This window comes from Abramis brama (genome assembly GCF_963993115.1).
Source record: "Abramis brama genome assembly, chromosome: 1".
Taxonomy (NCBI): domain Eukaryota; kingdom Metazoa; phylum Chordata; class Actinopteri; order Cypriniformes; family Leuciscidae; genus Abramis; species Abramis brama.
This window is the reverse complement of record NC_139963.1, coordinates 46,193,641-46,220,509: the sequence shown is the minus strand read 5'-3', so window position 1 is coordinate 46,220,509 and position 26,869 is coordinate 46,193,641. Positions and strand designations below refer to the sequence as shown.

General features: G+C 40.4%; 1 protein-coding gene across 1 annotated transcript; it reads left to right on the top strand.

The window, feature by feature from the left end:
- Positions 1 to 768: 768 nt before the first annotated feature.
- LOC311066954 (interferon-induced very large GTPase 1-like) lies at positions 769 to 26,432 on the top strand (the record flags this gene model as incomplete). The annotated part of the gene is made up of 5 exons (XM_084088445.1): positions 769 to 819; positions 12,902 to 13,477; positions 13,568 to 14,167; positions 17,064 to 19,207; positions 21,669 to 26,432. The coding sequence occupies exons 1-5, from the start codon at positions 798 to 800 to the stop codon at positions 26,430 to 26,432; spliced, it is 8,106 nt and encodes a 2,701-aa protein (XP_083944571.1). The 5' UTR covers positions 769 to 797.
- Positions 26,433 to 26,869: the final 437 nt, after the last annotated feature.

The window sequence follows — 26,869 nt, the reverse complement described above, 5'->3', positions numbered from 1 at the left end:
TTGAGTAATAATTACTTAAGAATAATGAGGGAGGGAAAGACTGTGATAAATGCACTGGGTTGATAATGTGTTACCATGATGTGTCATACAAAAAAATGTTAAAAAGAGGTGCTCAACCAACAAAAGAGGAAGTGCAACCAAAAAAAAAAAGAAAAAAAAAAAACATCATGTAAATTGGAAAAAGGTGCTATACTCACTTTTAAAGAAATCCAACTTTATTGGTAAAAAAAAGTGCTCTTGATGTCTGATGAAAGCCTTGACAATGGCCGAAACGCATCACATTTTTTAACCAATAAAGATTTCTTTAAGAGTGAGTGTTGCACCTTTTTCTAATTTACATGATAGTTCAGCAACATGATGATGGATGGAATTTATGAAAAGACACACAAAGCAAGTCTGTAATTGTTAAGGCTTTTAAAGTATTCTAGTATTGAAAAAAAAAATCTAAATTAATGTTTATAAAAGGTGATAAAAGTACATAAAAGTGTTAAGTATAATGTGACTGGTTCCATATTAGAAACTGTTAATTAGTGAACAGAATGTGACTGAAAGTTCTCTAAACAAAGATTTTACTTCATCTCATGTTGAGGGTCTTTATGATCAGCTGCTGTTTTTTTCCCCAGTTTTTTTTTTTTTTTTTTTCACATTGTCTCATTTTCACAGAATATTTAACTGAACTTTTAGCACCAGTTGTCAGACAAGAAAGGCAACAACAGGTTTTTATCTTTTCATCGAAGTGACTGACACGTTCCACAAACCTTTACATGCATTCTTGTTGGCAAAAAGAAAGCACAAGCATGATGAAGCCTCCACATACAGGTATCTTTTTTCATTATAAATATCCTATTTATGTTTGTTATACAAAATGTACCGTAAACGTGAGATGATGAGTTTACACTAAATGCTGAGTTTAGTTAATATTATGAGCTGCAGTAACATTGAGTTACACTTTCTTTAATCCAAAGTTACTTTAAGAATGAGAAGCTAAATGCTAAACCTGTAACCTACTGCAGGTTTGCAGGTAAAGCTCTACTCTTTACTAATTTAAATACTTAGTTCAATGCAGTTAACAGAAATCTGTTTAACAAAAACATGCACAAAAATAGAGAACATGGATGGTGTTTTTCATATTCTGGTCAAACTGTTTTAAATGTTGTTGACCACACTGTAAAAAGAGTAAATGCCTTACAATTTTAAGTACAATCAACTTGGATGTTTAAGTAATTTCACTTAAATTACTGATTTAAAAAAAAAAAGAATATTGTATAACTTGTTCAGAATAGCTTACCTTATTTTGATGAGTTAAAGCAATGTAAAAACATATGTTGTCATGACTTATTGATCATATATGTTTTTTTTCTGTGCATGCAGCTAAAAAGTTTAGATAACATCTGAGGAAATTTTAATCCAGATTCTCCACTGCATATTCACTTAGCAAAGTTTTTTTTAAATTATTTTTTAATGCAAGCACTGATAATTGTATTTTCTAATCTGATTTCCAAAGAATCACTCAAAAAATGTTGTTTTCTGTTAGTATGTGCTGCAGTGATTAAAGTCCAATTTAATGTAAGTCTTTTGTTTCATCCAGTGACTGTTGCCAACAAACTTGCTCTAAGAAGAAAATCGAGTAAAATTGAACATCCTCCTAACTGTAAGTCTTTATACAGATCAGCCTGGATTTTGCGGGGTTTTTTCTTCTTCTGATTTTCACATTTTTGCTGTGAAAATTTGCCGTGATGTACTTATGTAATTAGTGTTAGTGACAATAAGAGCTGACAGTACAATTGCTTGTAAACATTTTAGTGCATAATTACTGAGATTGTGATTCTAGGCCCCCATGTGCAAGACAGTGGTGACACCAGCATAGAAATACTCATAATTCTGCTGTAGTAAAATGTTAGATTAGTTTGCACATTGTCACAGAATCAGTTCGTAATCAGGGACACTGATTATATACTATACATTTGCAATGTTATAAATTATTTTTTATCATTTAACAATTATATCATTGTCTATTACTGTAATATTATTTTTGCTTTTTTATGTTATAATAGTATTTTTAGTGATTGTATTCACTAGAAATATCTAAAAAGTTAATATCCTGTAAAATATATGCATGCTGAAAACAGGCATTATGGACTAGCAATCCCAGTTAACAATCTCATAACTTTGGCTAACATTATTGCAAGGTTCTCTCAAAATTATGAACAAACATTCTTAACAAAAATGTTATTTATACATTTTTTTTATTTTTTTATTTCCTCATAATGTTGTGAGAAAATGTTCTTAGAACAACATTCTTGGAACATTCTTTAAATATTTAGAATGACAACTACCTTGAAGTGATAACGTTGTGTTGCTGTTTTAAAAGAACATCCTTGTAATGTAGCCCGTCCCATAGTTATTGTTCCTGACTTTTCTCTTAAACTCACGTTAAGGTTATGCATGTGTTAGAATTAAACTCTTTCAAAAGAATGTTCATGTAATCACCATATATTGTCATTTGATGAATATTCTCATTATGTTGGTAGAAGACATTCTTTGAACAACATTCTTCGAATATCCATTAAATATCGCTAACTCTCTGGTTAAAAAATGGCTCAAAGTTGGATGTTACACAGCGAAATTCCCTGTGTTTCATGAACTGCTCAGTGTTCATGTGTCCACACTACAGAGTGTTAAACTGAAGCAGTGCTGGAGTTTATTATATAATTAAAGGTGCTCTAAGCGATGCCGAGAGTCGTAACTTCTTGTTGACATTCGAATTGTTGTCAAACAAAACGGAGGCTAGCTAGACCCTCCCTCCTCCTCATCCCGTCTCCTTCCTCCTCCCCTCCCTTCCGGCATAAAGGAAAGTCAAAGTAGTCACTACAAAGTTAAGTTTCACTGATACTTCATTCAATGTGTAATGTCACCAAGTTAGATAAATTATTTTATATATTGCAGAACAGAATGCAGAAAAAGAGAAACATTATCTTAAAATCGTTTCACCACCTCAGGTTATAACTATAGCTCCCATACAAGGACGCAATAATATCAAGATAACGTTAGCTTCGCGTTTCCCAGTGAGCATAAACAACGGCGGCGTTGTAAACAAATTTAGTCAAAGTTGTCAATAGCCTATAAATGAACATTCAAATTCATAAGAAACAGTGGATGAAAACATCATTCACACAAATTGAGATTGATCGCTAGCTGCTAGAAACATATGTTGTGTATTCACCGTTCTAGCTAATTACATCCTTGTGTTGGTTTGGCGAACATGAACGTCTGTTTAGAAAGAAAAATGGATTTACCCACCTGTTCTGCAAAAACAGAGCAACTATGTCAGACTGGAAGCCCTTCTGCCGGCGGAGTTCTCGCCACCTTTCGAAGGTTTTTCCGATGTAAATTCGGGACTTCGCGTGTTCCTTATCCTTGTCCCTCTTCTTTGCAATTTGTTCATCGGAACGTCGTCTCTTTGGTCGTGTGTCGGCCATAATTCAAACTTCCCTCTTCATGCTTCTCTCTCCTCCACACCCCCTTCACGTGCACGCGCACTAACCCCCCAAACCCCACCCTCAAATACTTCTTGTCGGTTATTGGCTGGAGCACTGTTTGTTGTGTTTCGTGGTGCGGGTGAGCCCAGTTTGTTTTTGTTGCTGTTTGTGGAGCCTGTGGTGTCTAGAGAGACCGCGTTTTTTTACAGTGTGTTCAGGGGACAGGCAGCTAGCGGATAATGAGGAGATGTTTGCTGTATGTGACAAAAAATGTTTTGGCCTAAAAAACGTGTGGCATCGCTTAGAGCACCTTTAAGTGATGATTAATAATTAGTGATGATGACACACTGAAGTAAAGAGGAACATACATTTGAAGTCACCATCAGTGTTTCTTGTAGTTGGGCTCTTGACATTTTTATTGTTTTGTGGCTGCTTTAATACTATGTTCAGAAAACAGGTTTACTGTGTCAGAGAAAGTTGAGAGAGAATAATGTGAAGTGGTCTGATTCTATTAGATCCCGAGGGAGTCTGGAGATATTGAGTCCGAGTGGACCATGTTCTCCACCTCCATTGTCAACGCGGCCACTCGGAGCTGTGGCCGTAAGGTCTCCGGTGCCTGTCGAGGCGGCAATCCCCAAACCCGGTGGTGGACACCGGAAGTAAGGGATGCCGTCAAGCTGAAGAAGGAGTCCTATCGGGCCTGGCTGGCTTGTGGGACTCCTGAGGCAGCTGATGGGTACCGACGGGCCAAGCGGACTGCAGCCCGGGTGGTTGTGGAGGCAAAAACTCGGGCCTGGGAGGAGTTCGGTGAGGCCATGGAGAAGGACTATTGGTCGGCCTCGAAGAGATTCTGGCAAACCGTCCGGCGCCTCAGGAGGGGGAAGCAGTGCCCTACCAACGCTGTTTACAGTAGAGGTGGGCAGCTGTTGACCTCGACTGGGGATATCACCGGACGGTGGAAGGAATACTTCGAGGATCTCCTCAATCCCGCCGTCACGTCTTCCAGTGAGGAAGCAGAGGCTGAGGGCTCGGAGGCGGACTCGTCCATTACCCAAGCTGAAGTCACCGAGGTAGTTGAGAAACTCCTCGGTGGCAAGGCACCGGGGGTGGATGAGATCCGCCCTGAGTACCTCAAGTCTCTGGATGTTGTGGGGCTGTCTTGGCTGACACGCCTCTGCAGCATCGCGTGGCGGTCAGGGACAGTGCCTTTGGACTGGCAGACCGGGGTGGTGGTCCCTCTTTTCAAGAAGGGGGACCGGAGGGTGTGCTCCAACTATAGGGGGATCACACTTCTCAGCCTCCCTGGGAAAGTCTATGCCAGGGTACTGGAGAGGAGAATCCGGCCGATAGCAGAACCTCGGATTCAGGAGGAACAGTGTGGTTTTCGTCCCGGTCGTGGAACACTGGACCAGCTCTATACCCTCTATACGGGGTGCTGGAGGGTTCATGGGAGTTTGCCCAACCAATCCACATGTGCTTTGTGGATTTGGAGAAGGCATTCAACTGTGTCCCTCGCGGCATCTTGTGGAGGGTGCTCTGGGAGTATGGGGTTCGGGGCCCTTTGCTAAGGGCTATCCGGTCCCTGTACGACCGGAGCAGGAGCTTGGTTCGCATTGCCGGCAGTAAGTCAGACTTGTTCCCAGTGCATGTTGGACTCCGGCAGGGCTGCCCTTTGTCGCCGGTTCTGTTCATAATTTTTATGGACAGAATTTCTAGGCGCAGCCAGGGGCCGGAGGGGGTCAGGTTTGGGGACCACACGATTTCATCTCTGCTCTTTGCGGATGATGTTGTCGTGCTGGCCTCATCAAACCAGGACCTCCAGCATGCGCTGGGACGGTTTGCAGCCGAGTGTGAAGCGGCTGGGATGAGAATCAGCACCTCCAAATCCGAGGCCATGGTTCTCAGTCGGAAAAGGGTGGTTTGCCCGCTTCAGGTTGGTGGAGAGCTCCTGCCTCAAGTGGAGGAGTTCAAGTATCTTGGGGTCTTGTTCACGAGTGAGGGAAGGATGGAACGGGAGATTGACAGGCGGATCGGTGCAGCTTCTGCAGTAATGCGGTCCCTGTACCGGTCTGTCGTGGTGAAGAAGGAGCTGAGCCGCAAGGCGAAGCTCTCGATTTACCGGTCAATCTACGTTCCTACTCTCACCCATGGTCATGAGCTGTGGGTCATGACCGAAAGGACAAGATCCCGGATACAAGCGGCCGAAATGAGCTTTCTCCGTAGTGTGGCTGGGCGATCCCTTAGAGACAGGGTGAGAAGCTTGGTCACTCGGGAGGAGCTCAGAGTAGAGCCGCTGCTCCTCCACATCGAGAGGGGTCAGTTGAGGTGGCTCGGGCATCTTTTCCGGATGCCTCCTGGACGCCTTCCCGGGAAGGTGTTCCGGGCATGTCCCACCGGGAGGAGACCCCGGGGAAGACCTAGGACATGCTGGAGAGACTATGTCTCCCGGCTGGCCTGGGAACGCCTCAGTGTCCCCCCGGAAGAGCTGGAGGAAGTGTCTAGGGAGAGGGAAGTCTGGGCATCCCTGCTTAGACTGCTGCCCCCGCGACCCGGTCCCGGATAAGCGGTAGAAGATGGATGGATGGATGGATATTTTGAAAAATGATGAAACATATTGTGAGTAGGAAGTTATTAACTAGTGCTAGTCAGACACTCAAAGACATCAACAAAATAAGGAAGAAGAAAGGCGAGAGAAAGAGAAATCTTGAGAGATTTAATGTCTTCTTTTCTCTTCAGTTGATTTCATCTAAGGCTGTGGCTGGAAGTCAGTTGTAGTTCTTGTGTTTCTCTTTTTCTCTGTTCTTATTGAATCTCTTTCATTCAGTGATTCTGCTTGTTGACAGCAGGTGTTCATCATTAATGTCCAATCATCACTTAATTAATCACTTAAGTATCTCATTAACTCAGCGCCGCCGCTCCCACCACGCGCATCACGCGCTGTGCGTAGGGCACCAAGTGCTGAGGGGGCACCAAAAATAGCCTAATGAGAAAAAATTATAATGCCGATATTATTTCATTAGCCTATAGAAATATTATTAGGCACATTTTAGCCATGTATATGTAACAAAAAAGGGGGAACAAGATCATTTAATTGCTCTATTCTAGAAAGTACCGCCCCCCCCGCGTTGGATGGTCCGTGCCGGTTGTTCGCGCGGGCGCCTTTGCGAAGGACGCGTTCGCGTGGACGAAGTTTGACAGATAGTAGAGTATGGAGTGAAAACAGTCTCAAAACCTTCCACAAATGCACGCGAGAGATCCACATGCGTGCGCAGCAATCCACAAATGCACGCGAGAGATCCACATGTGCGCGCAGCAATCCACAAATGCACGCGAGAGATCCACATGTGTGCGCAGCAATCCACAAATGCACGCGAGAGATCCACATGTGTGCAAAGCAATCCACAAATGCACGGCGAGAGATCCACATGTGCGCGCAGCAATCCACAAATGCACGCGAGAGATCCACACACGCAAAGCAATCCACAAATGCACGCGAGAGATCCACACACGCAAAGCAATCCACAAATGCACGCGAGAGATTCACACACACAAAGCAATCCACAAATGCACGCGAGAGATTATCTCTCTCACACACACACACACAGCGATCCACGAATGCACGCGAGAGATCCACACACACACACACACAGCGATCCACACACAATCGTGCATTATTGTCCTTACTCGCATTGCTTTGCACACAACACAATTCACAACTTTGCTTTATCTGTACCTGTAATTTCAGAGTCTTTTGCATTGGTGTTCTGCCTTAAAAATGCCCCTGAATATGCGCTTTTGTATCTGTGGAATCTTTTGAGACTGTCGTTCCGCGGCCCTGATTCACAAATGCACACAAGCCTATCTGTCTCATAGACTGTGATCTGTCCCCATTACCTGCAAAGATGCTATATGGTGTCTTCCTCCAGAGGGCGCTAACCGGCCTTCGAGCTGAATCTCCCAAAGGGCTGGATTCATTTCGTTTTCGGACTTAGCGAGACAACTGAAGTCTAAACATTTTTCACTAAATATCATATACATACATGCAAAGGTAGAGTAAAACCAAACCCCTTTTTTATTCTTCAACGTGAAATCAGAATAGGCTATGTAACCTGTTAAGAAAACCATACCCCACAGATAACAGGAAAGCTTTAAAGCATTTCTGTAACTGTTGGCAAACTACAAGGCTGTACGTTTTCTTTTGTTTATATAATTGTAGTTCTGAATGTACTTTGTGTAATGTAATAACCCCTCCCCTCACACACATATACAGTGAGGAAAATAAGTATTTGAACACCCTGCTATTTTGCAAGTTCTCCCACTTACAAATCATGGAGGGGTCTGAAATTGTCATCGTAGGTGCATGTCCACTGTGAGAGACATAATCTAAAAAAAAAAATCCAGAAATCACAATGTATGATTTTTTAACTATTTATTTGTATGATACAGCTGCAAATAAGTATTTACACACCTGAGAAAATCAATGTTAATATTTGGTACAGTAGCATTTGTTTGCAATTACAGAGGTCAAACGTTTCCTGTAGTTTTTCACCAGGTTTGCACACACTGCAGGAGGGATTTTGGCCCACTCCTCCACACAGATCTTCTCTAGATCAGTCAGGTTTCTGGGCTGTCGCTGAGAAACACGGAGTTTGAGCTCCATCCAAAGATTCTCTATTGGGTTTAGGTCTGGAGACTGGCTAGGCCACGCCAGAACCTTGATATGCTTCTTACAGAGCCACTCCTTGGTTATCCTGGCTGTGTGGACAAATGAAGATATTTTGAAGAATGTCAGAAACCAGACGGTTAACGGAACCCATTAAATTCCATAGTAGAAAAAAAAATAATACTATGCAAGTCAATGGCTACTGTCAACTGTCTGGTTTCTGACATTCTTCAAAATATCTTCATTTGTGTTCAGCTGAAGAAAGAAACTCATACAGGTTTGAAACAACTTAAGGATGAGTAAACGGTGACAGAACTTTCATTTTTTGGGTGAACTATTCCTGTTTTCGCAGATTGAAAAAACATGTTTGGCAATTAATGAACCATTCAATTTAAAGTGGTTTTTGTGTTGTGGTTGCAGCCAAATAAATATTGCCTTGAATTGAGTATATCATCCAGTCTCATTATTTAGTTGGTTGAAATAATATACTTTTCCCCCATTTTTATTATATAACTCTTAATAAACTTTGATTTTTTTTTGCTAAAGCTTTATAGTAAATGAACAGATCAAAAAAAGATGAACAACTGGTTCATCTGATTCAGCACAAAAGGAGCAACTGACGCAAATCTCACTTTCCAACTTTTCCATGTAATGGTTTGCATAAGAATTGTTTACTTGAGGGTAATACTTGTGGATTCTTTTGAAAGAAATATTTTACTTTGTTGGTTAAATTATGTGGAAGCATTCATCCATTCTTTAAAAATAAGGAAAGCAAAACATACAGGTAATTGCTGAAAATATATTAATTTCCATTTAATATATGTGTGTGAGGGGAGGGGTTATTACATTACACAAAGTACATTCAGAACTACAATTATATAAACAAAAGAAAACGTACAGCCTTGTAGTTTGCCAACAGTTACAGAAATACTTTAAAGCTTTCCTGTTATCTGTGGGGTATGGTTTTCTTAACAGGTTACATAGCCTATTCTGATTTCACGTTGAAGAATAAAAAAGGGGTTTGGTTTTACTCTACCTTTGCATGTATGTATATGATATTTAGTGAAAAATGTTTAGACTTCAGTTGTCTCGCTAAGTCCGAAAACGAAATGAATCCAGCCCTTTGGGAGATTCAGCTCGAAGGCCGGTTAGCGCCCTCTGGAGGAAGACACCATATAGCATCTTTGCAGGTAATGGGGACAGATCACAGTCTATGAGACAGATAGGCTTGTGTGCATTTGTGAATCAGGGCCGCGGAACGACAGTCTCAAAAGATTCCACAGATACAAAAGCGCATATTCAGGGGCATTTTTAAGGCAGAACACCAATGCAAAAGACTCTGAAATTACAGGTACAGATAAAGCAAAGTTGTGAATTGTGTTGTGAGCAAAGCAATGCGAGTAAGGACAATAATGCACGATTGCGTGTGTGTGGATCGCTGTGTGTGTGTGTGTGTGTGTGGATCTCTCGCGTGCATTCGTGGATCGCTGTGTTTGTGTGTGAGAGAGATAATCTCTCGCGTGCATTTGTGGATTGCTTTGTGTGTGTGGATCTCTCGCGTGCATTTGTGGATTGCTTTGCGTGTGTGGATCTCTCGCGTGCATTTGTGGATTGCTGCGCGCACATGTGGATCTCTCGCGTGCATTTGTGGATTGCTGCGCACGCATGTGGATCTCTCGCGTGCATTTGTGGAAGGTTTTGAGACTGTTTTCACTCCATAGTAGGGCAGGCAACTTTTTTGAAAATGGCCCCTAAAAGACAACAGGAGTTAGGATCTGAGAAAAGAAAGAAGAACTGCGAGATGATGCCCGTGCATCACTTGCAGGTAAGTCCATGTTAAATACGGGAAATGTGCTGCATGTGCTGCTGCTAATCGTAACTCGCCTCGAACTTGTTGACGTTAATGTTAGCAAACTATGTTATTTTAACTTATAACTTCGGTGCAAGCTAAACAGAGATTTTACTGTTAAACATTACCTATTTTACAAATAACTGACGCCAGCTAGCTGTTACTTTCTTTACTATCTTTCTTTAGATATTGAGCAGTAGTTTATGGTTTATTTTGACGTGACGGTGGTTAATACTGTAGCGACACTGACTTGGCATCCGGCCAGATGTTCTGAATTAGCGAACCCTGATTTGCAAAACACAGCTCGTTTCTTCTTGAGTAAACAAAGAGCATTCTGTTTACGACCCCCTTGGGGCATGTTGACCAGCGGGGGCGCCGCTCGGGCTAGGGCCTCCCTGGCACATGACACATTTATAACAAGCCGAGCGTTGAGCAAAAGGGTCGACCTAGTCCCTTGATACAAATCTCGCCAACTCATGGGACTCACATCCTGAACCCCCCCCCCCCAAGGACAAGAGTTCACAAAAGCAGCCTGAATTCTGAATGACACACACACACACATACATACACACACACACACACACACACACAAACATCCTTTGTGTTTAACTTAATATCCTTTTAATGTATGTAACTCAGACTTGTATCTGAACTTCCTGTATGTATGTGTGATTAATGTTGTTTTGATCATATAGTTATGATCTTCGAGTGTTTGGCTCTGAAATGTATTTTTGAAGAATGTTCTCCCAGTAGAATCGCATCCCGTAACCCGATCTCATTGGCAGGTCATAAAATTTTACCACCAAGCTCATCCAGCCCTATGCAAGGGAGACAACGGGGGCGCAACATTCCAACGCACACACATTCCAAAACACACATTACACACACAGACACCATCCATGGAACTTTTCAGAGAAAAGTACCGCTAAATATTTTAAATATATTCCTTTTGGTGCTTAGATGTCTTCACATGTCACAATGGAAGTATCTACAATTTTATTGTGTATTAATCACATGTAAAATGCCTATAATCGGGTTTTTGAGTGTAATTGTGTATCCTTAAATGTTTTATCTGTCATCCTTGGTATCTGGTTAACCGTCGTGTTTTGACTGAAACACTCACACATGCGAGATTACAGTAAAATGTAATCTTCTGTGTGTACAATCTTTCTGGGTAGAAATGACGAAAATTCATACCATCATAAACCATGCAGATAGTTGTCCTGACAAGACAAAGAAAAGATCTTACCGTTCGAAATGCTCTAAGATGATTCGTCCTCCACGCAAAGGAGGCGTACACGGGACACTGATAAAAAGTCCAAACCTTCAATTCTCTCTCTCTTCTCCCTCCTCCAAAACTTTGGAAACCCAAGTCCGGACCGGCTTCGGCCTGCTTCTCTTCTCTTCTCTTTTATTTCTTTGTATGTTTTTCTATAGTCTAGTTTCGTTTTCCTATTCGCCTCTGTTCATTCACGAGCTGAATGAACTTAGCCTTAATCATTCCCAGCAACTTCACCTCAAAGAAAGAGACTCGTTGAACCTCCCGCGCTCGCGCTCGCCCGGAAGACACAGCACGCGCACGCCTCCCCTCAGACGACTCACGCTGCTCTTAAAGACACACGCAGGACTTCTCATACAAAGAGAAACATATGCAAGTATCGATTATTGAATTGAACTTTTAATGTGATTTCTTTGTTGTCTCTCAAGGGTTACTGTCTGTGATAGCCTACTGCGATCTCTGATCGCAGATTTTTGCTTTCACTTCCGATCTCATCTCTCATCCTTCTCTCTCTCTCTCATCCTCTCTCTCATCCTTTTCTGTCATTCTATCTTTCTCTAATTCTGATCATTTTATTCTCTCTCTCACTGTTATTCGTTATCTTGTATTGTTTAACTGTATTTTATGTACATAGACATATAATCCGTGTGTATTGTGTAGTTTGATGTATTCCTTAGTTAGATGTATTAGTCCAATTATTAAATTCCATATGTCCTTGATTGACTCAGTTTTAATTGCCCATGTTACGAAGTCACTGAAATGTTCGATCTTAGCTATATGCTTTATCTTGGTACGATTTTAAGTAACCTAATTTTACAAACACAGAGAGTTGTTTTTTTTCCAAGGCCTGGAAAAGATACTCTTTCTTGTGTTTGTAAGAAGGATAATTTTCCTTGAGAGTTAAGTTAATCTTACGTTTAATGTTTGCTGGACAAACAGATTGTTTGATAGCTAAATTAATTCCATTAAAGTTATCCCATAACTTCGAGCTGAAATAAGACTATTGATGTAACCCGTTATGGTAATCATTCATATATCAATCTAGTTCAGCTGCGATAAATTAATGTAACTGTAATATGCAAAATATTAATCATATTCATGATTAATTATTAAAATTCCCTATAGATCATTTGAGCTAATATTAATATTAATGTACAACCCATTGTTGCTTTCTCAGGAACAGTTAACGTTAGCAGTCAGTGCAGTGCACATGGTAGGCTAACAATTCCTGTTAAATATATAAAAAATATAAAATGTCATTATGAATGATATAAAGCAAATACTGTTTAATTGTGTGCATTATTGCACTTTCTCTTTTTAGTGTTCTTAAGTTTTATACTGTGATGCTGCTATTGTGTTATTGGTATTGAGTTATATGTTTGGTAATAAAAAGTTAAACTGGCAAAAACAAACGTTTTTTTTTCTCGGGGTCGGGGTGGGGGGTTCAGAGTTATTTTAACTCTCTGTAGAGAGGGACCAACTGTTCTCTGAGCAGAGTTAATTTAACTCTGGGGATTTTGCTGTGTACTAACTTTAAAACACATTTCAGTTACATTAAGAAAACTGGATATTTTAATTTTATAATGATAGATCATGGCATCATGAAGTAAAATGTCACTTGTGTATTTCAGTTAGTGATCTCAGGATTGTTCTGCTGGGGAAGAGCATTTCAGAAAACAGTCGAGTGGGAAACTTTCTGTTGGGACGAGCAGTGTTTGACAGTGAAGCTCCTCCATATATTGTTGAGAGAATCGGAGGAAGACTGAAGGACAGACATGTGACCATCATCAACAGTCCTCAGCTGCTCCAGACACATCTGTCACTCCGTCACATCACACAGACAGTGAGAGAGTGTGTGTATCTGTGTGATCCAGGACCACATGTGATCGTTCTGCTCCTCAAACATGAGCAGTGTTCAACAGAAGATCAAGAGTGTGTGGAGAAGGTGCTGGACTCTTTCTCTGAGCGGGTTTTTCAACACACCATGGTGCTCACGACACAAGAGCCAACTGAAAACAATGACATCCTACAGAAAATCATTCAGAAATGCTTCAATAGACACTTCAGTCTTCAGAAAAGCAGCTCTCCTGATGATCTTCTGCAGACGTTTGAAAGCATTGTACAAATGAATGATGGACGTCACCTGATTTGTGCCGAACATGAAGCTTCACAGTTTTTCACAACGAAGCAACAAGCCACAGAAAGAGGTAAGTGTGATAATATTTGATCATTTGTAGTAAAAACGTAACTATAGTATACATTTTTGTTTCATTTTAATATTCTACTATCTGTTTCAGAGGGCATGAAGATGAATCTGGTTGTGTGTGGGAGCGACGGCACATTAAAATCCTCCATATCAGAGCTGATCCTGCAGCAGACAGACAGAAGATCAGACGTGGAGCTTCATGGACATCTGATCAGTCTGGTGGAGCTTCCAGCTCTGTTCAACACTCGGCTTTCAGAGGAGGAAGTGATGCGTCTTACTCTCCGCTGTGTGTCTCTCTGTGATCCTGGAGTTCATGTTTTCCTATTCATTATTCCTGACGCTCCACTTACAGATGAAGACAAAGCAGAAATGGAGGAGATCCATAGGATTTTCAGCTCAAGAATCAAGAAACACATCATGGTTCTTATAATGCAGAATTCGGAGCAAACGACAGCAGAACTAAATGAAGAAACAAAGTCTGTCATTGAGAGTTTTGGAGGACGACATCATTTCTTTGGTCCCACCACACAAGTGTCCACATTGATGGAGAATGTTGAGCATATGGTGGAAGAAAACATAGGCGGGTTTTTCTCCACAGAGACATTTTTGGAGGCACAGATTAAAAAAATGCTGAAATTTGAAGAAATGAAGAAGAAAATTCATTCACTAGAGACACATTTTCTTCCACAAGGTAATGACCTGATAATCAGTTTGGGTCTAGAAAAATTACTAAAAGTTTTGAATTCTAACATTTTAAAAAAAATTAACCATTTTGTGTTTTTTTGTATGTTAATAGTTTTATACAGTAGAGGTGAAATTCCGAACTGCAACATTATAAAATTCAACCTACAGAACAAGATCAAGCTCCTGCGTTCCACAGGAAATTAGAATTGCTAATTGATAACTGATCATTTTGGCCATTACAGATAACTATATACTATAATTCTCTGGAGTGTTGAGGCTAAAAGTTTTTCTGTAATTTTGTAAACTGTATCCACCTTCATAAGATCATAAGAGTGGACGCATTTTCAATTTGAGAGATGTTTCCAGTGTCTTCCACTTCCACAGTTATTTTAGCAGTAAAAAACTGTCTATGTAGTCTAGATGGAAATAGGGGTCCACGCGCACCCCCCGGCTTTTTTTATGCCACCAGATTTTTTTAAATCCTTAAAGTGTCTATTTTCAGAATCTGCCAGGTACCAAGCTGAAATAATGTCCCAAAGGCTTAATTTTTAACCCTTTGCTGCACCCAACCGGAACCCGAAAAATCTAAAAATTATATAGAAAGTGGCATAACATTTTAAGTAAACAACATACAGAGACAAATGAACACATTTTCCCATACAATTCTGACCCCAGGGATTTAATGGAATGGTTATTTTTGACATTTGACAACATATTGACCCTATTTCTGGACAAACATAGCAAAAAATGGCCAAATATGTGTAGAGGATCAACTATATTTTCGTTTTCTCAAGCGCATAGGGTGATTTTTTTTTTTCACAACCTGTTATTTCTTTATCATTCAAGTGTCTATTTTAAGATTAAATTGGGTACCAAGCTGAAATAATGTCCAAAATGCTTTATTTTTAACCCTTTGCACCAAACTCGAAAAATCTAATGTGATATAAAGTGCCATAACTTTTGATGTAAACAACTCACAGAGACAAATGGACACATTTTTCCATACAATTCTGACCCAGGGAAATTGTTATTTGTTGTATTTTACAACATCTTGACCATCTATGGTCAAAAACAGCAAAAAAAGCTCATTTGACAACGTTTTTATTATACTAATAGCAGCCTGAAATGGGGTTTATTTGAACCTTTTACTGCACTTATCCTGAATCTGAAGAAATTTAAAATAGCTTTACATTTGAAGTAAACAAAACAAAGCAAATTAACTTAAAAAAAAAAAAAAACTACAGGAAAAATTCCAAAAAATTCCAAAAAGTTGACTAACTGCCAGTTTGGGAATGTTGGGGCTTTGCAGTTGGCAGTTGGTGGCCGTTGGTTGGTACCTGCAGATCGCCATCTTCCACTGCTCTCTCTTTTGGAACGATTTCACTAAGTATTTGAAACTATACTTAAGATATACCTTTGTAGTCATAACTTAAAGTAATTTTTCAACAGTTTTTACTATAATCACAGGCTTTCAGAAAGCAAGAAGCATATCTACACAGTATCCGAGATATGAGACTCTGTGAAGCAGCCAGTTCACCATACCGCATGATGGATATTTGTGAACAGATTCCATTAACATTAGAGGACTTGCCTTTTGATACATTTGGCTATCACCAATACTGCTATAAAACCTTGCAGGGAAAATAGATCGTTTACAAGTGTCAAAGGCTTCTACATCTGGTGAATCATCATCATTGAAAAAGGACTCTCCGCACCATGTCAAATCTCTGTCAATTCAATCTGAAGGAGCTCCAAGGAGGTGTTCCTTCTTTTTTCCCAATCAGTACATTTTCTGTGACAAAGCAAAATCCAAGTTCAAGCGCAAGACTGAAGAGCTTACAAAGTTTCAAAGTTGGAAACATAAGGAACCAGCCTGGAAAGTTATTGAACCTAGGGCACAGGAATTAAAGAAAGAGGCTCTTTATCACAAGGTGCAGGACAAGGACATTTTGCAATGGAAGCTAAGTATCATCCATCATGCAGAAACAACTTCAACACAGAGTACCAAACCCATGAGCGTGGAAGGTAGAGAGCAGAAAAGGCAGCAGACAACATTGACAGCCTGCAGGCCCAGAAGATAGCATCATATATATCTAAATTTGAGCAGATATCCACAAACACAGTAACTGTAAACACGGGTCTAAATATTATAATATTCACCATATATCTAGCAACAGTTCAACTGCAATGTGAAATTTATGCAACAATAACAAACTAATATGTAAGAATTTCTTACCTTACATCTTTCTTGTCTTCAAATCGCGTTCATCTTCTTCTGAGGTAGCCTAAATCCAATGTAAGCTCACGCCGCGTCTTTCAAACTCGACGAAAAGCAGAGACTTGTGAAGTGTTTTCGTGCTTTGTTTTTGAGGTAATGAGCGCATGTGGAGATTTGCATGTCAATCTCTTTTGCGCAAGTGGGCGTGTTCAAATTAAAAATAATTAGGAAGCGTTTGAGAAGCTAGACATCTTGTTGGTTTTATACAAATTACTTAAACAGAGAATATTTGTTTTCAGTTTGAATCTGATCATTTAAAAGTACACACTTAAATGTTTATAAAGGTATATGGCTCATAAATGTGTGACAAGTATTCGCTGAGTTTTGTTTCAGTTTATAGACGTGCTCAAGAAAAAAAAGTTCACCGCGACGGAGAGGCAGAAAGCACACCCTGTTTATTTTCTTTATTTTACAAAAGCACAATGTTTTGATTTGATTGTAAGTGGACACATACAAAAGTAAAAATATCACAGATTCTTTTTTTTATATTTATTTTTTCTGTATGACCATAAATGACGGAGTAATTTAAGTTTATAGTGCTACAATGTGAAGAAAATCCAGCAAAACGCGCCCGCGCGTTTGCCGACCTCAGAGGGTTAAGACTAATGCATTTCTTCTTTTACAGGTTCAAAAGAGAGTCGAGATGATCTGAGGATTGTGCTGCTGGGAAAAACTGGAGCTGGGAAGAGTGCAACAGGAAACACCATCTTAGGAAGGGATGCTTTTACAGCAGAAGAATCTTTTCAATCAGTTACAAGTGAGACTCAGAGAGAAACAGCGGAAATCAACGGCCGGCACGTTACTGTGATCGACACTCCAGGACTATTTGATACTGAACTTACCAATGAGGAGATCCAGAGAGAAATCACCAACTGCATCTCCATGGTACTGCCTGGACCGCATGTGTTTCTCTTACTGATTCCACTGGGACGATTCACTCCAGAAGAAGCAAAATCAGTGAAGATCATCCAAGAGACATTTGGTGAAAACTCTTTAATGTACACCATGGTGCTCTTCACAAGGGGAGATGGTCTGAAGAACAAAACCATTGAACAGTGTATGGGAAAACCTGGATCTCCTTTGATGAATCTTATAGAAGTGTGTGGAAAAAGATACCATGTGTTCAATAATAATCAGACTGGAGACCGAACACAGGTGTCTGATCTACTGGAGAAGATAGACGCCATGGTGAAAGCAAACGGAGGGAGTTTCTACTCGTGTAAGATGTTTAGACAGATGGAAAGAGAAAAACAAGAGCAAACAATGAAGTTCCTGATGGAGAAAGTGGAGCAACTAAACAAAGAAAGAGAAGAACTCTTGAACAAACATGAAGAAGAGAAAGAAAGAATGGTGATTATGATGGAGGAAGAAAGACAGAATCATGACAGAGAGATAAAGAGAAGACAAGAAGAATTTAGTGAGAGAGAGAAACAATATAAAATAGAGATGAGAAGAGAACGAGAGGAATGGGAAAAACAGAAACATAGAGAGGAAAAGATGAGAATAGATGAAGAGGATGAGAAAAGAAAAGAGAAGGAACAGAGAGTTTGGGATGAATTTAATCTGAGACTTAAACAAGGGAAAGAGAGAATGAAAAGAAAGAAAGAAGATATTCAATCTAAACATGAAGCAGAAGAAAACATGAAGCTCCTAATGGAGATAGTGGAACAAATGAACAGAGAAAAAGAAGAACTGTTGATCAAACTAGAAGAAGAGAAACAGAGAATTAAGATGATGATGGAGGAAGAAAGACATAATCATGACAAAGACAGAAAGAGAAGAGAAGAGCAACTCAAAAAAGAAATAACAGAACAAGAGGCACATCAGAGACAGATACGAGATGAGCTGAGAAGAGAACGAGAGGCATTTGAGCATGAAATTGAGCAAATGAAGCAAGAAAAGGAGAAAATAAAAGCAGAAAGAGAAAAACTTCAAATCAAATATGATGCAGAAATAGACAAACTGAAGAACAGAATAGAGAATGAAAGACAGAGTCATGACAAAGAGAGAAAGAGAAGAGAAGAAGAGTTTAATGAGAGGGAAGAACAATACAAAACTGAAATAAAAGAGAAAAAGGAGAAAGAGAGAGAGATCAGTGAAAAGCTGAAGCGAGAACGAGAGGAATGGGAGAGACAGAAACAAAAAGAAGAAGAGAAGAGAAGAGAAGAAGAGGATGAGAAAAGAAGACTGAATGAACAGAGAATTTGGGATGAATTTAATCAGAGACTGAAACAAGAGAGAGAGAGAATGGAAACAGAGAGAGAACATATTCAATCTAAACATGAAGCTAATGATAACAACATGAAGATCTTGATGGAGAAAGTGGAGCAAATGAACAGAGAAAAAGAAGAACTGATGAACAAATTAGAAGACGAGAAAAAGACAATGAGGATGATGATGGAAGATGAAAGACTGAAACAAGAGAAAGAAAGAAAAAAAAGAGAAGAGGAGGAAAAGAAGAGATTGGAGAGAGAAAAAGAGATTTCTGATGACCGATATCAGAGACTCATGAGTGAAATAGAGGGAATAGTCAGAGAGAAAGAGAGAATTGAAAGAGAGAAACAAGAACAACTACAAGATTTTGAGAAAAGACTGAAAGAAGAAAGAAACATGAGAGAAGTCCAACAAAAGTCTTTTGAAGAAAAATTGAAACTCCTTGAAGAACAGCATGAAGATGAACTAAACAGAAGAAAATTGGAGAGGAAAGAGGAATATGAACAAGTGAAAGATGAGATGAAGATCTGTTCTGAAACTGATAATTCACTACAGGTGAGTGTTCAGAGAAACCTGGAGAGAAATGATTCAATGTATATTATTGATAGCATTTTAACACTTTAAACACCTCAATAGGAATAATGACTATTTGTTCCAGATTAATAGTGAATGAATGAATGAGGAATTTATATAACGCTTTCATATGTACCACTGTACATTCAAAGCGCTTTACAATCATGTCAGGATCTCTCCTCAACCACCACCAGTGTGCAGCATCCACTTGGATGATGCGATGGCAGCCACAGTACAACGGCGCCAGTGCGCTCACCACACACCAGCTATAGGTGAGAGTGAGAGTGATAGAGCCAATTCAATGGATAGTGGTGCTGTGTGGTGTTTTTTAAAAACAATTTTGTTGATAGCATGAAACAATTGTAAACAGAGTCTAAAACGTTTTGTGATCAAATCACTGAGGCTACACATGAAGGCCATCAGAAATGGACATGATTGCATTACATTTGTAGTGTAACCACTCATCTGTTCATTGTTTTGGGAAAGCAAGTGATTCAAACTTGTTTCCTGGTACAGAAATAGTGAAAAATTCCTACCACTAATGAAAAGACTGACAGTATGTCTGGAACAAACAAACAAGCTGATTAATACAAGCAGCGAACAGCTAAAATGTAAGAAAGCCCATATGAAACGTCTCGGTTACTAATGTAACCCTCGTTCCTTGAACGAAGATGTTACATCAGTACTGACATAGGCCATACAGTGGTAGTTCAGGGATTTGGCAGGAGGGACGTAACGTATCTGTTTCCTCCATCAGAGAATGAGGGTTACATCAGTAACAGAAATGCTCCCTTCAGCCACTGAACTGTGTTACGAGTGTCGGAGACACAGATGCTCGCAAGTTGTAGCATGTCCATTTGGCAACTGCTCTCACACAGTCACACAGCAAAAGAAAAAGTCTGTGCACTGACTTGTACCTGAGCTTTAAAGGGGACTAAAACTTTAAAGTAGGCCACTTAAGACCTCGTGTCCCGTCCAGAGACCACACGTGGATGTTCCAGAGGTCTGGACGAGGGTGCCATATGGTGCCCCATCCCTGAGAAAGCAGGTCCTTGCTCAGGGGAATCCACCAGGGAGAGATTGTTGCGAGGAGCTCCAGGTCAGAAAACCAGGTCCAGGTGGCCAGTAAGGCATAACCATCAAGACATGCTCTTCATTCTCCCTGACTTTGCACAGTGTCTGTGCGAGCAGGCTCACTGGGAGAAACGCATACTTGCATAGGCCCTGGGGCCAGCTGTGTGCCAGCACATCTGTGCCGAAGGTCCCCTCGGTGAGGGAATAGAACAATTAGTAGTAGGAGGACTCCTGGGAGGCAGAGAGGTCTGCCTGTGCATCCCCAAATTGAGTCCAGATCATCTTGTGGTGGAATCTCCATTCTCTCGGGAATATGAGCTGTCATGAGAGTGCACCGCATGATTAAGCTCCCCGGGATGTGAATGGTGCACAGCGACTTGAGCCTTTACTGACTCCAGAGGAGGAGATGTCAGGTGAGTTGTGACATGCAATGTGAGCATACCCGGCCTTGGCTATTGATGTACAAAACAGTCACAGTGTTGTTTGTGCGGACCAATAGGTCGATACTGCTGCAGGGTGAACAGCACTGCCAGCAACTCCAGGCAATTGGTATGCCAGTGCAGGCGAGGTCCAGTCCAAGAGCCCGAAGCTGTACGCCTGTTGCTCATAGCACCCCAGCCTGTTCTGAAGGCATCTGTTGTAACAACAACATGCACTTTGGCCAGTAGAAAGACAAGGTCTGACCAGGGGCTGAATGCACCAGGCACCAGGTCCCTGTGTTCGCATAACTGATCCCAAGAGTACGCTAGAATGAGGCAGTCATCCCTGAGGAGGGTACGGGCAGCCTCCGCAACTGTGGTAAAGCAAGGGGAGACAGGGACTGCTTAAAGAGGAGAATCTTGTACTGATATGCTCGACACTCAAAAGAAAAATGTAGGAACAAGCTGTGTCGAGGTAAGATCTAGACATGAAAATACGCTTCCTTCAGGTCGATCGCTGCAAACCAATCCTGGGGCGAATGCAAGTGAGAATGCGCTTCTGCATGAGCATCTTGAACGTGCCCAATTCAAGAAACATAGATCCAAGATTGGTCGTAACCACCGCCTTTCTTGGGTATGATGAAGTACGGGCTGTAATACCCATACTTCATCTCGGCTGGAGAAACAGGCTCTTTTGTGTCCTTCGCCAGGAGTGCCGCAATTTCCGCACACAGGACAGGGGTGTCTTTGTTTGCCACTGAGGTAAAAAGGACGCTGCTGAACCTAGGAGAATGGCACACTAGGTGGCAGCACTTTGCGGGCATAATTTGCAATGCGGGCACGTTGTAATATTTAACGTGATTGACTGAATGGGAATTACAGTTTTGTTTAAAAGAGTACTGGAAAATGCTGATAAATATGTATCATTGTTTTTTTCTTCTATTAAACAGAGAGAAAACAAAGACATTAAACCAGCAGAAGTCAGCCCAGATAAACACATACAACAGGATAAGATAGAGCATCTATTTCACAGACTTCATCTTGACAAGAACAAAAATACATTTAAAAGAGAAGAAGTTCTTCAGTTAACTGCACATTCATTACAGACCCATCAGTCCTGTGCTGAGGAGGAACTGGTTCTGAGTTTCATACAAAAACTGCTGATGATGAACTACAGAGTAAGATACACTAATGTTAAAGATGCCAATGAACAGGTTCACACACAACAAATAGACAATGAATCAACTGAAGGCAACAGTGGTATTTTCAAAAAAATATCTTTCTCTAATGAAGGAGAAAGTCAATCTGAGCAAATCCACCCGATGGATGTTCAGATGGCTGTGTTTCATTGTGCTGATGGTTTCCTGAAGCAGATAATGGTGACCAAACTGTCCCAGTGTCAGTACGCCCTGCCTTTGCTTGTTCCTGATCCATTCACACAACAGATTGAGTTTCCTCTCTGGACATTTAAACAAATTACAAAGAGCTGGAAGATGAGAAACAACAACAATGAAATCATCAGTCAAACCCATCTTGTCTACAAGGCAGAAACTCCAATGGTGTCTTTCTTCAGGTTTGGCTCTGTGTCTTCATCCAAGTCTCATCTGATGAACAGTCTGATCAATGAGAAACACAACACGTTCTTTCACAGGAACTGCCCAGGCAGCAGCAGAACCAGAGTCCTGATGGATGGAGTGGTGGAGATCGCCTGGTTCTGCCCCTCTGGGAAAAACATAGATAAATTCGTTGACTGTGTTGCATTCTGTAATCTACATGGTGATGCAGGAGACCATGAGAAACAGCTGGAGATCCTCACTGAAATGGCCTCCGTCAATGTTGTTCTTCTACCTCAACTTCCCAGGAACGATGAAAGCTCAACAATAATCCAAAACCTGTGCACAAACAGAAAGCCACTCATTTGTATTTTCACTGAAGATGAATCTACTGTAACTGTGATGGACAAAGGTAAATTCAAAATTGGTTTGAAGCACAGACATCTGTCAGATGTATCTGAGGAACTCAGACAAACTATAAATGATTGTCTCTCAGAATCATCTTCCACTTTTAAACTTGAAGATGTGTCCAAACACTCAGACATCAGAGTAGATGAGGAAGATGACGATGACTGCAGGAGAGGAAGAGAAGCAGCACAGCAGATGATGAGTTTACTGGAGGATAAAGATCTGGCAGAAATCAAAAAATCATTTCTGCCCTGTCAGGGAAAATTGTGGCATCAGTGGTGTCAAAAGAACAAAGAACTACATAGACCTCAAGCACATGAGACAGAAATGGACATCAGCCAAAAACAAGCCAACCTAAAGCGATTACGTGAGCAGCAGCATGCATTTAACATAAGTACTTTTATACAGTTCTTTATTAAAGAATTGCACTTGCATGCTGAGAGTAAGATCTATTTCCTTAAATGGCTTGAAATTGTCCTGGATGAATATATCTCACCAGATATTTCTGCCCTTCATCATAAGTATGATGAAAAGTGGTCAGCAGTTTTAAAACTTAAATACAACAATGAAAAACCTGAACAATTCAAAGCTGAACAGACAGAACTTGAGAGAATATCTGAGGATCTTCAAGCTGCAGCCTTTGGTCTGGAGCACATCATGAGGGAGATCGGACAGATATATGAATCATGTTCATCTGTGAAGAAGAAGAAGAAAGACCTGCAGTTTAACTTCTCATCTCTCCCAAGTCTTGCAGCAGAGATGATGATCTCTGGATTTCCACTGGAGCTGATGGATGGAGATGCTGCTCATGTTCCTCTGGTCTGGATCTCTGCTGTTATAGATGCACTCATTCAGAAACTGGGAGACCAGAGAGTCTTTGTGCTGTCAGTTTTAGGGATTCAGAGCTCTGGGAAATCCACCATGCTGAATGTCATGTTTGGACTCCAGTTTGCCGTCAGTGCTGGCAGGTGCACCAGAGGAGCTTTCATGCAGCTGGTCAAAGTGTCAGATGAGATAAAACCAGAGCTGAACTTTGACTATATTCTGGTTGTTGATACTGAAGGTCTTCGTCCTCTAGAACTGGCTGGAAGATCAACAAGACATCATGACAATGAATTGGCCACATTCATTGTTGGTCTTGGTAATCTGACCTTGATCAATATATTTGGAGAAAACCCATCTGAGATGCAGGATGTTCTTCAGATTGTTGTTCGGGTCTTTCTGAGGATGAAAATGGTTAGAATGAATCCCAGCTGTGTGTTTGTGCATCAGAACGTTTCAGATGTCACAGGCGGACTTATAAACATGGAAGGAAGGAGACGACTACAGGAGAAACTGGATGAGGTGACAAAACTCGCTGCTAAAGAGGAAGACTATGATGCAGAATGTTTCAGTGATGTCATTAGATTTGATGTTCAGAAAGATGTGAAGTATTTTGCTCAGCTCTGGGAGGGAAGCCCACCCATGGCACCACCAAACCCAAACTACTGCGAGAACATTCAAGAGCTAAAAGAATCTATTCAAACGTATGCATCAAAGTCACATGGAATGATGCTGACACACTTAAAAGATCGTATTAAAGATCTCTGGGAGGCTTTACTGAATAAACAATTCATAATCAACTTCAGAAAATCTCTGGAGATTTCAGCTAACAGAAAACTGGAGACCGAATACAGCAAATGGACCTGGAGTCTTCGCAGTGCCATGACGGAAACTGAGAACACAGTTTACAACCAAATAGAAAATGAAGCAGTTCATAAGGTTGAGGAAACTGATCTTCAAAGAGAACTGAAGAAGACAAGAGAAGAAGTGGAAAAATCAGTGTCTGAATTCTTTGAAAAGGACACTGATGCTGATATACTGATTCATTGGAAAACATCATTTGAAATCAAAATCAAGGAGCTTCAGGAAAACATTGTGAAAGAAACAGAGAGGGAATTAAATGAGGTTCTTCAGCAGCAAGACCTGAAGAAAAAGATTGATGCTCAGAGGACACATCAAGAAAACACTCTCTATGAAAAGAGCAAAGAACTTGCCTTAAAACTGAAAGATAAAGCAAATGATGAAGAAACAGTGAAGAAAGAGTTTGATTTGTTTTGGAAACAGAGTGTGAAGAAGATCATCTCAGACACTCCTCCAATCAAAGACATTGACATAATGAGAGATGTAAGAGAGATCCTCAGTGACACCTATGGAAGTTTTTCTGTAGGCCAACATAAGGAGAAAAGTGAGTACAGAGATATTTTTTCTGTACCAAGTTATTCAGAGTATGTACAGCTAAAGAAATCCAGTGGATTTACAGGATCAGTCACAAACACCCACAGATCAACTAAGATATTCGGTTGCAATCTATCAAGAGAGGATGAAGCCCAAATAAGAGCATTAGTCACAGACGTTGCTCGGCATACAGACTCAATGATCATGTCATCTAACATTTCAAAGATGGGATACAACATCAGATGTATTCAACACCTCACAGATTACATTAAGAAAAGAGTAACAGCACTTCAGGAAGGACCAGTGAGATATGATTTCAAGAATGATTTATTCAGGGATTTGGTTATTTCCATCTGTAAGAAAGCAAACAAGTTGATCACTGACCAACACAAAATGTTCAGGGATGCCAATAGTCCTGTGAAATATGATGAGAAGAAGAGAGAAGAGTACTATAGTATTTTCCAGAAATATTGTCATGAAGCAACATCGGCTGCCATTTTTGGAGAGATCATCTGTCAGAAACTTAAAGAGCCCACTGAGCAGAGTGTCTTCAAGAAGACTGCCAGAGATTTAGCTGGTGAAATGAGATCAAACTGTGAATCACTGAATGGAAACAGATCAAAACTGGAGAAACACATCCTGAAGACACTGGCAGAAGACAAGGATTTTGAAAAATACATGAACTACATTCATAATCCCAGAGATCACTTCAAGAGTTTCATCAGAGATGAAGTCAGTCGGTACATCACTGATAGGTTCAGTGTCAGTGTTTTACCCAAGATGAATGAGAACATTGAACTCCTACAGCAGAAGATCATGAAAGCAGCACATGAATCTACTGAACATGTTCAAGTTAACAGAGGAGATGTTGGTTTGTGGTTGAAGAGTTTCACACAGCAGCTCTCAGATGTGCTGATCTTCTCTGAAAAAGACTTCACTGGAGTGAAACATGACGATGTTGATGATTTCAACCTCCTAGAAGATGTGATAAGAGACAAACTTTCTGCTATAATGTCTGATATCATCAGTAGATTTAACACAAAAACTTTTCCAGTAAAACTGGACTATAAGTTCAGGCCAGATAAGCTTCTGATTGATCACTTCAGTCAGTGCTGTTGGGTTCAGTGTCCATTCTGTAAAGCCACCTGCACCAACACCATAGAAAACCACGATGGAGATCACAATGTTCATTTCCATCGTGTTATTGGACTAAACGGGATGCATTACAAGAATACGACTAACCTGTCTACTAGCATCTGCACATCAGCGGTGGCAAGCAGTCGATCTTTTTATCCCAATGCCTCAGATGATAATGTCCTCTGGCGAGAATACAGAAGAGCAGGAGGAGTTTATGCAGACTGGAGCATCCCCTCTAATCTCTCTGAACTGCCCTACTGGAAGTGGTTTGTGTGCGTATTCCAGAAACATCTGGAGAAATACTACAATAAAACATTTAAGGGGAAGGGGAAGATACCAGATGAATGGAGAAACTACTCAAAACAAGAAGCTATTGAGAGTTTGGACCAATATATCTAATGGAATAGATAAAAAATGAGAGTCATACATCTATTCTGCGATTCTTCTCAGATCAAAATAAGAGAATAATTTTTATTACACATCTCAATACACTGGATTTAAGAGACTGAAAGACAAGAATCAATTCCTCATACACACATTTGTTAAATAATTTGAACTTCAAAAAGAACACACCTTTTTGTAAACAAAATTATAAAGCTCAAAACATCCAGAAAAGGATATTAATGATAACATGTTAATGGTATACAGTGGAGAGAACAAGTATTTGATACACTGCCGATTTTGCAGGTTTTCCCACTTACAAAGCATGTAGAAGTATGTAATTTTTATCATAGGTACACTTCAACTGTGAGTGACGGAATCTAAAACAAAAATCCAGAAAATCACATTGTATGATTTTTAAGTAATTAATTTGCATTTTATTGCATGACATAAGT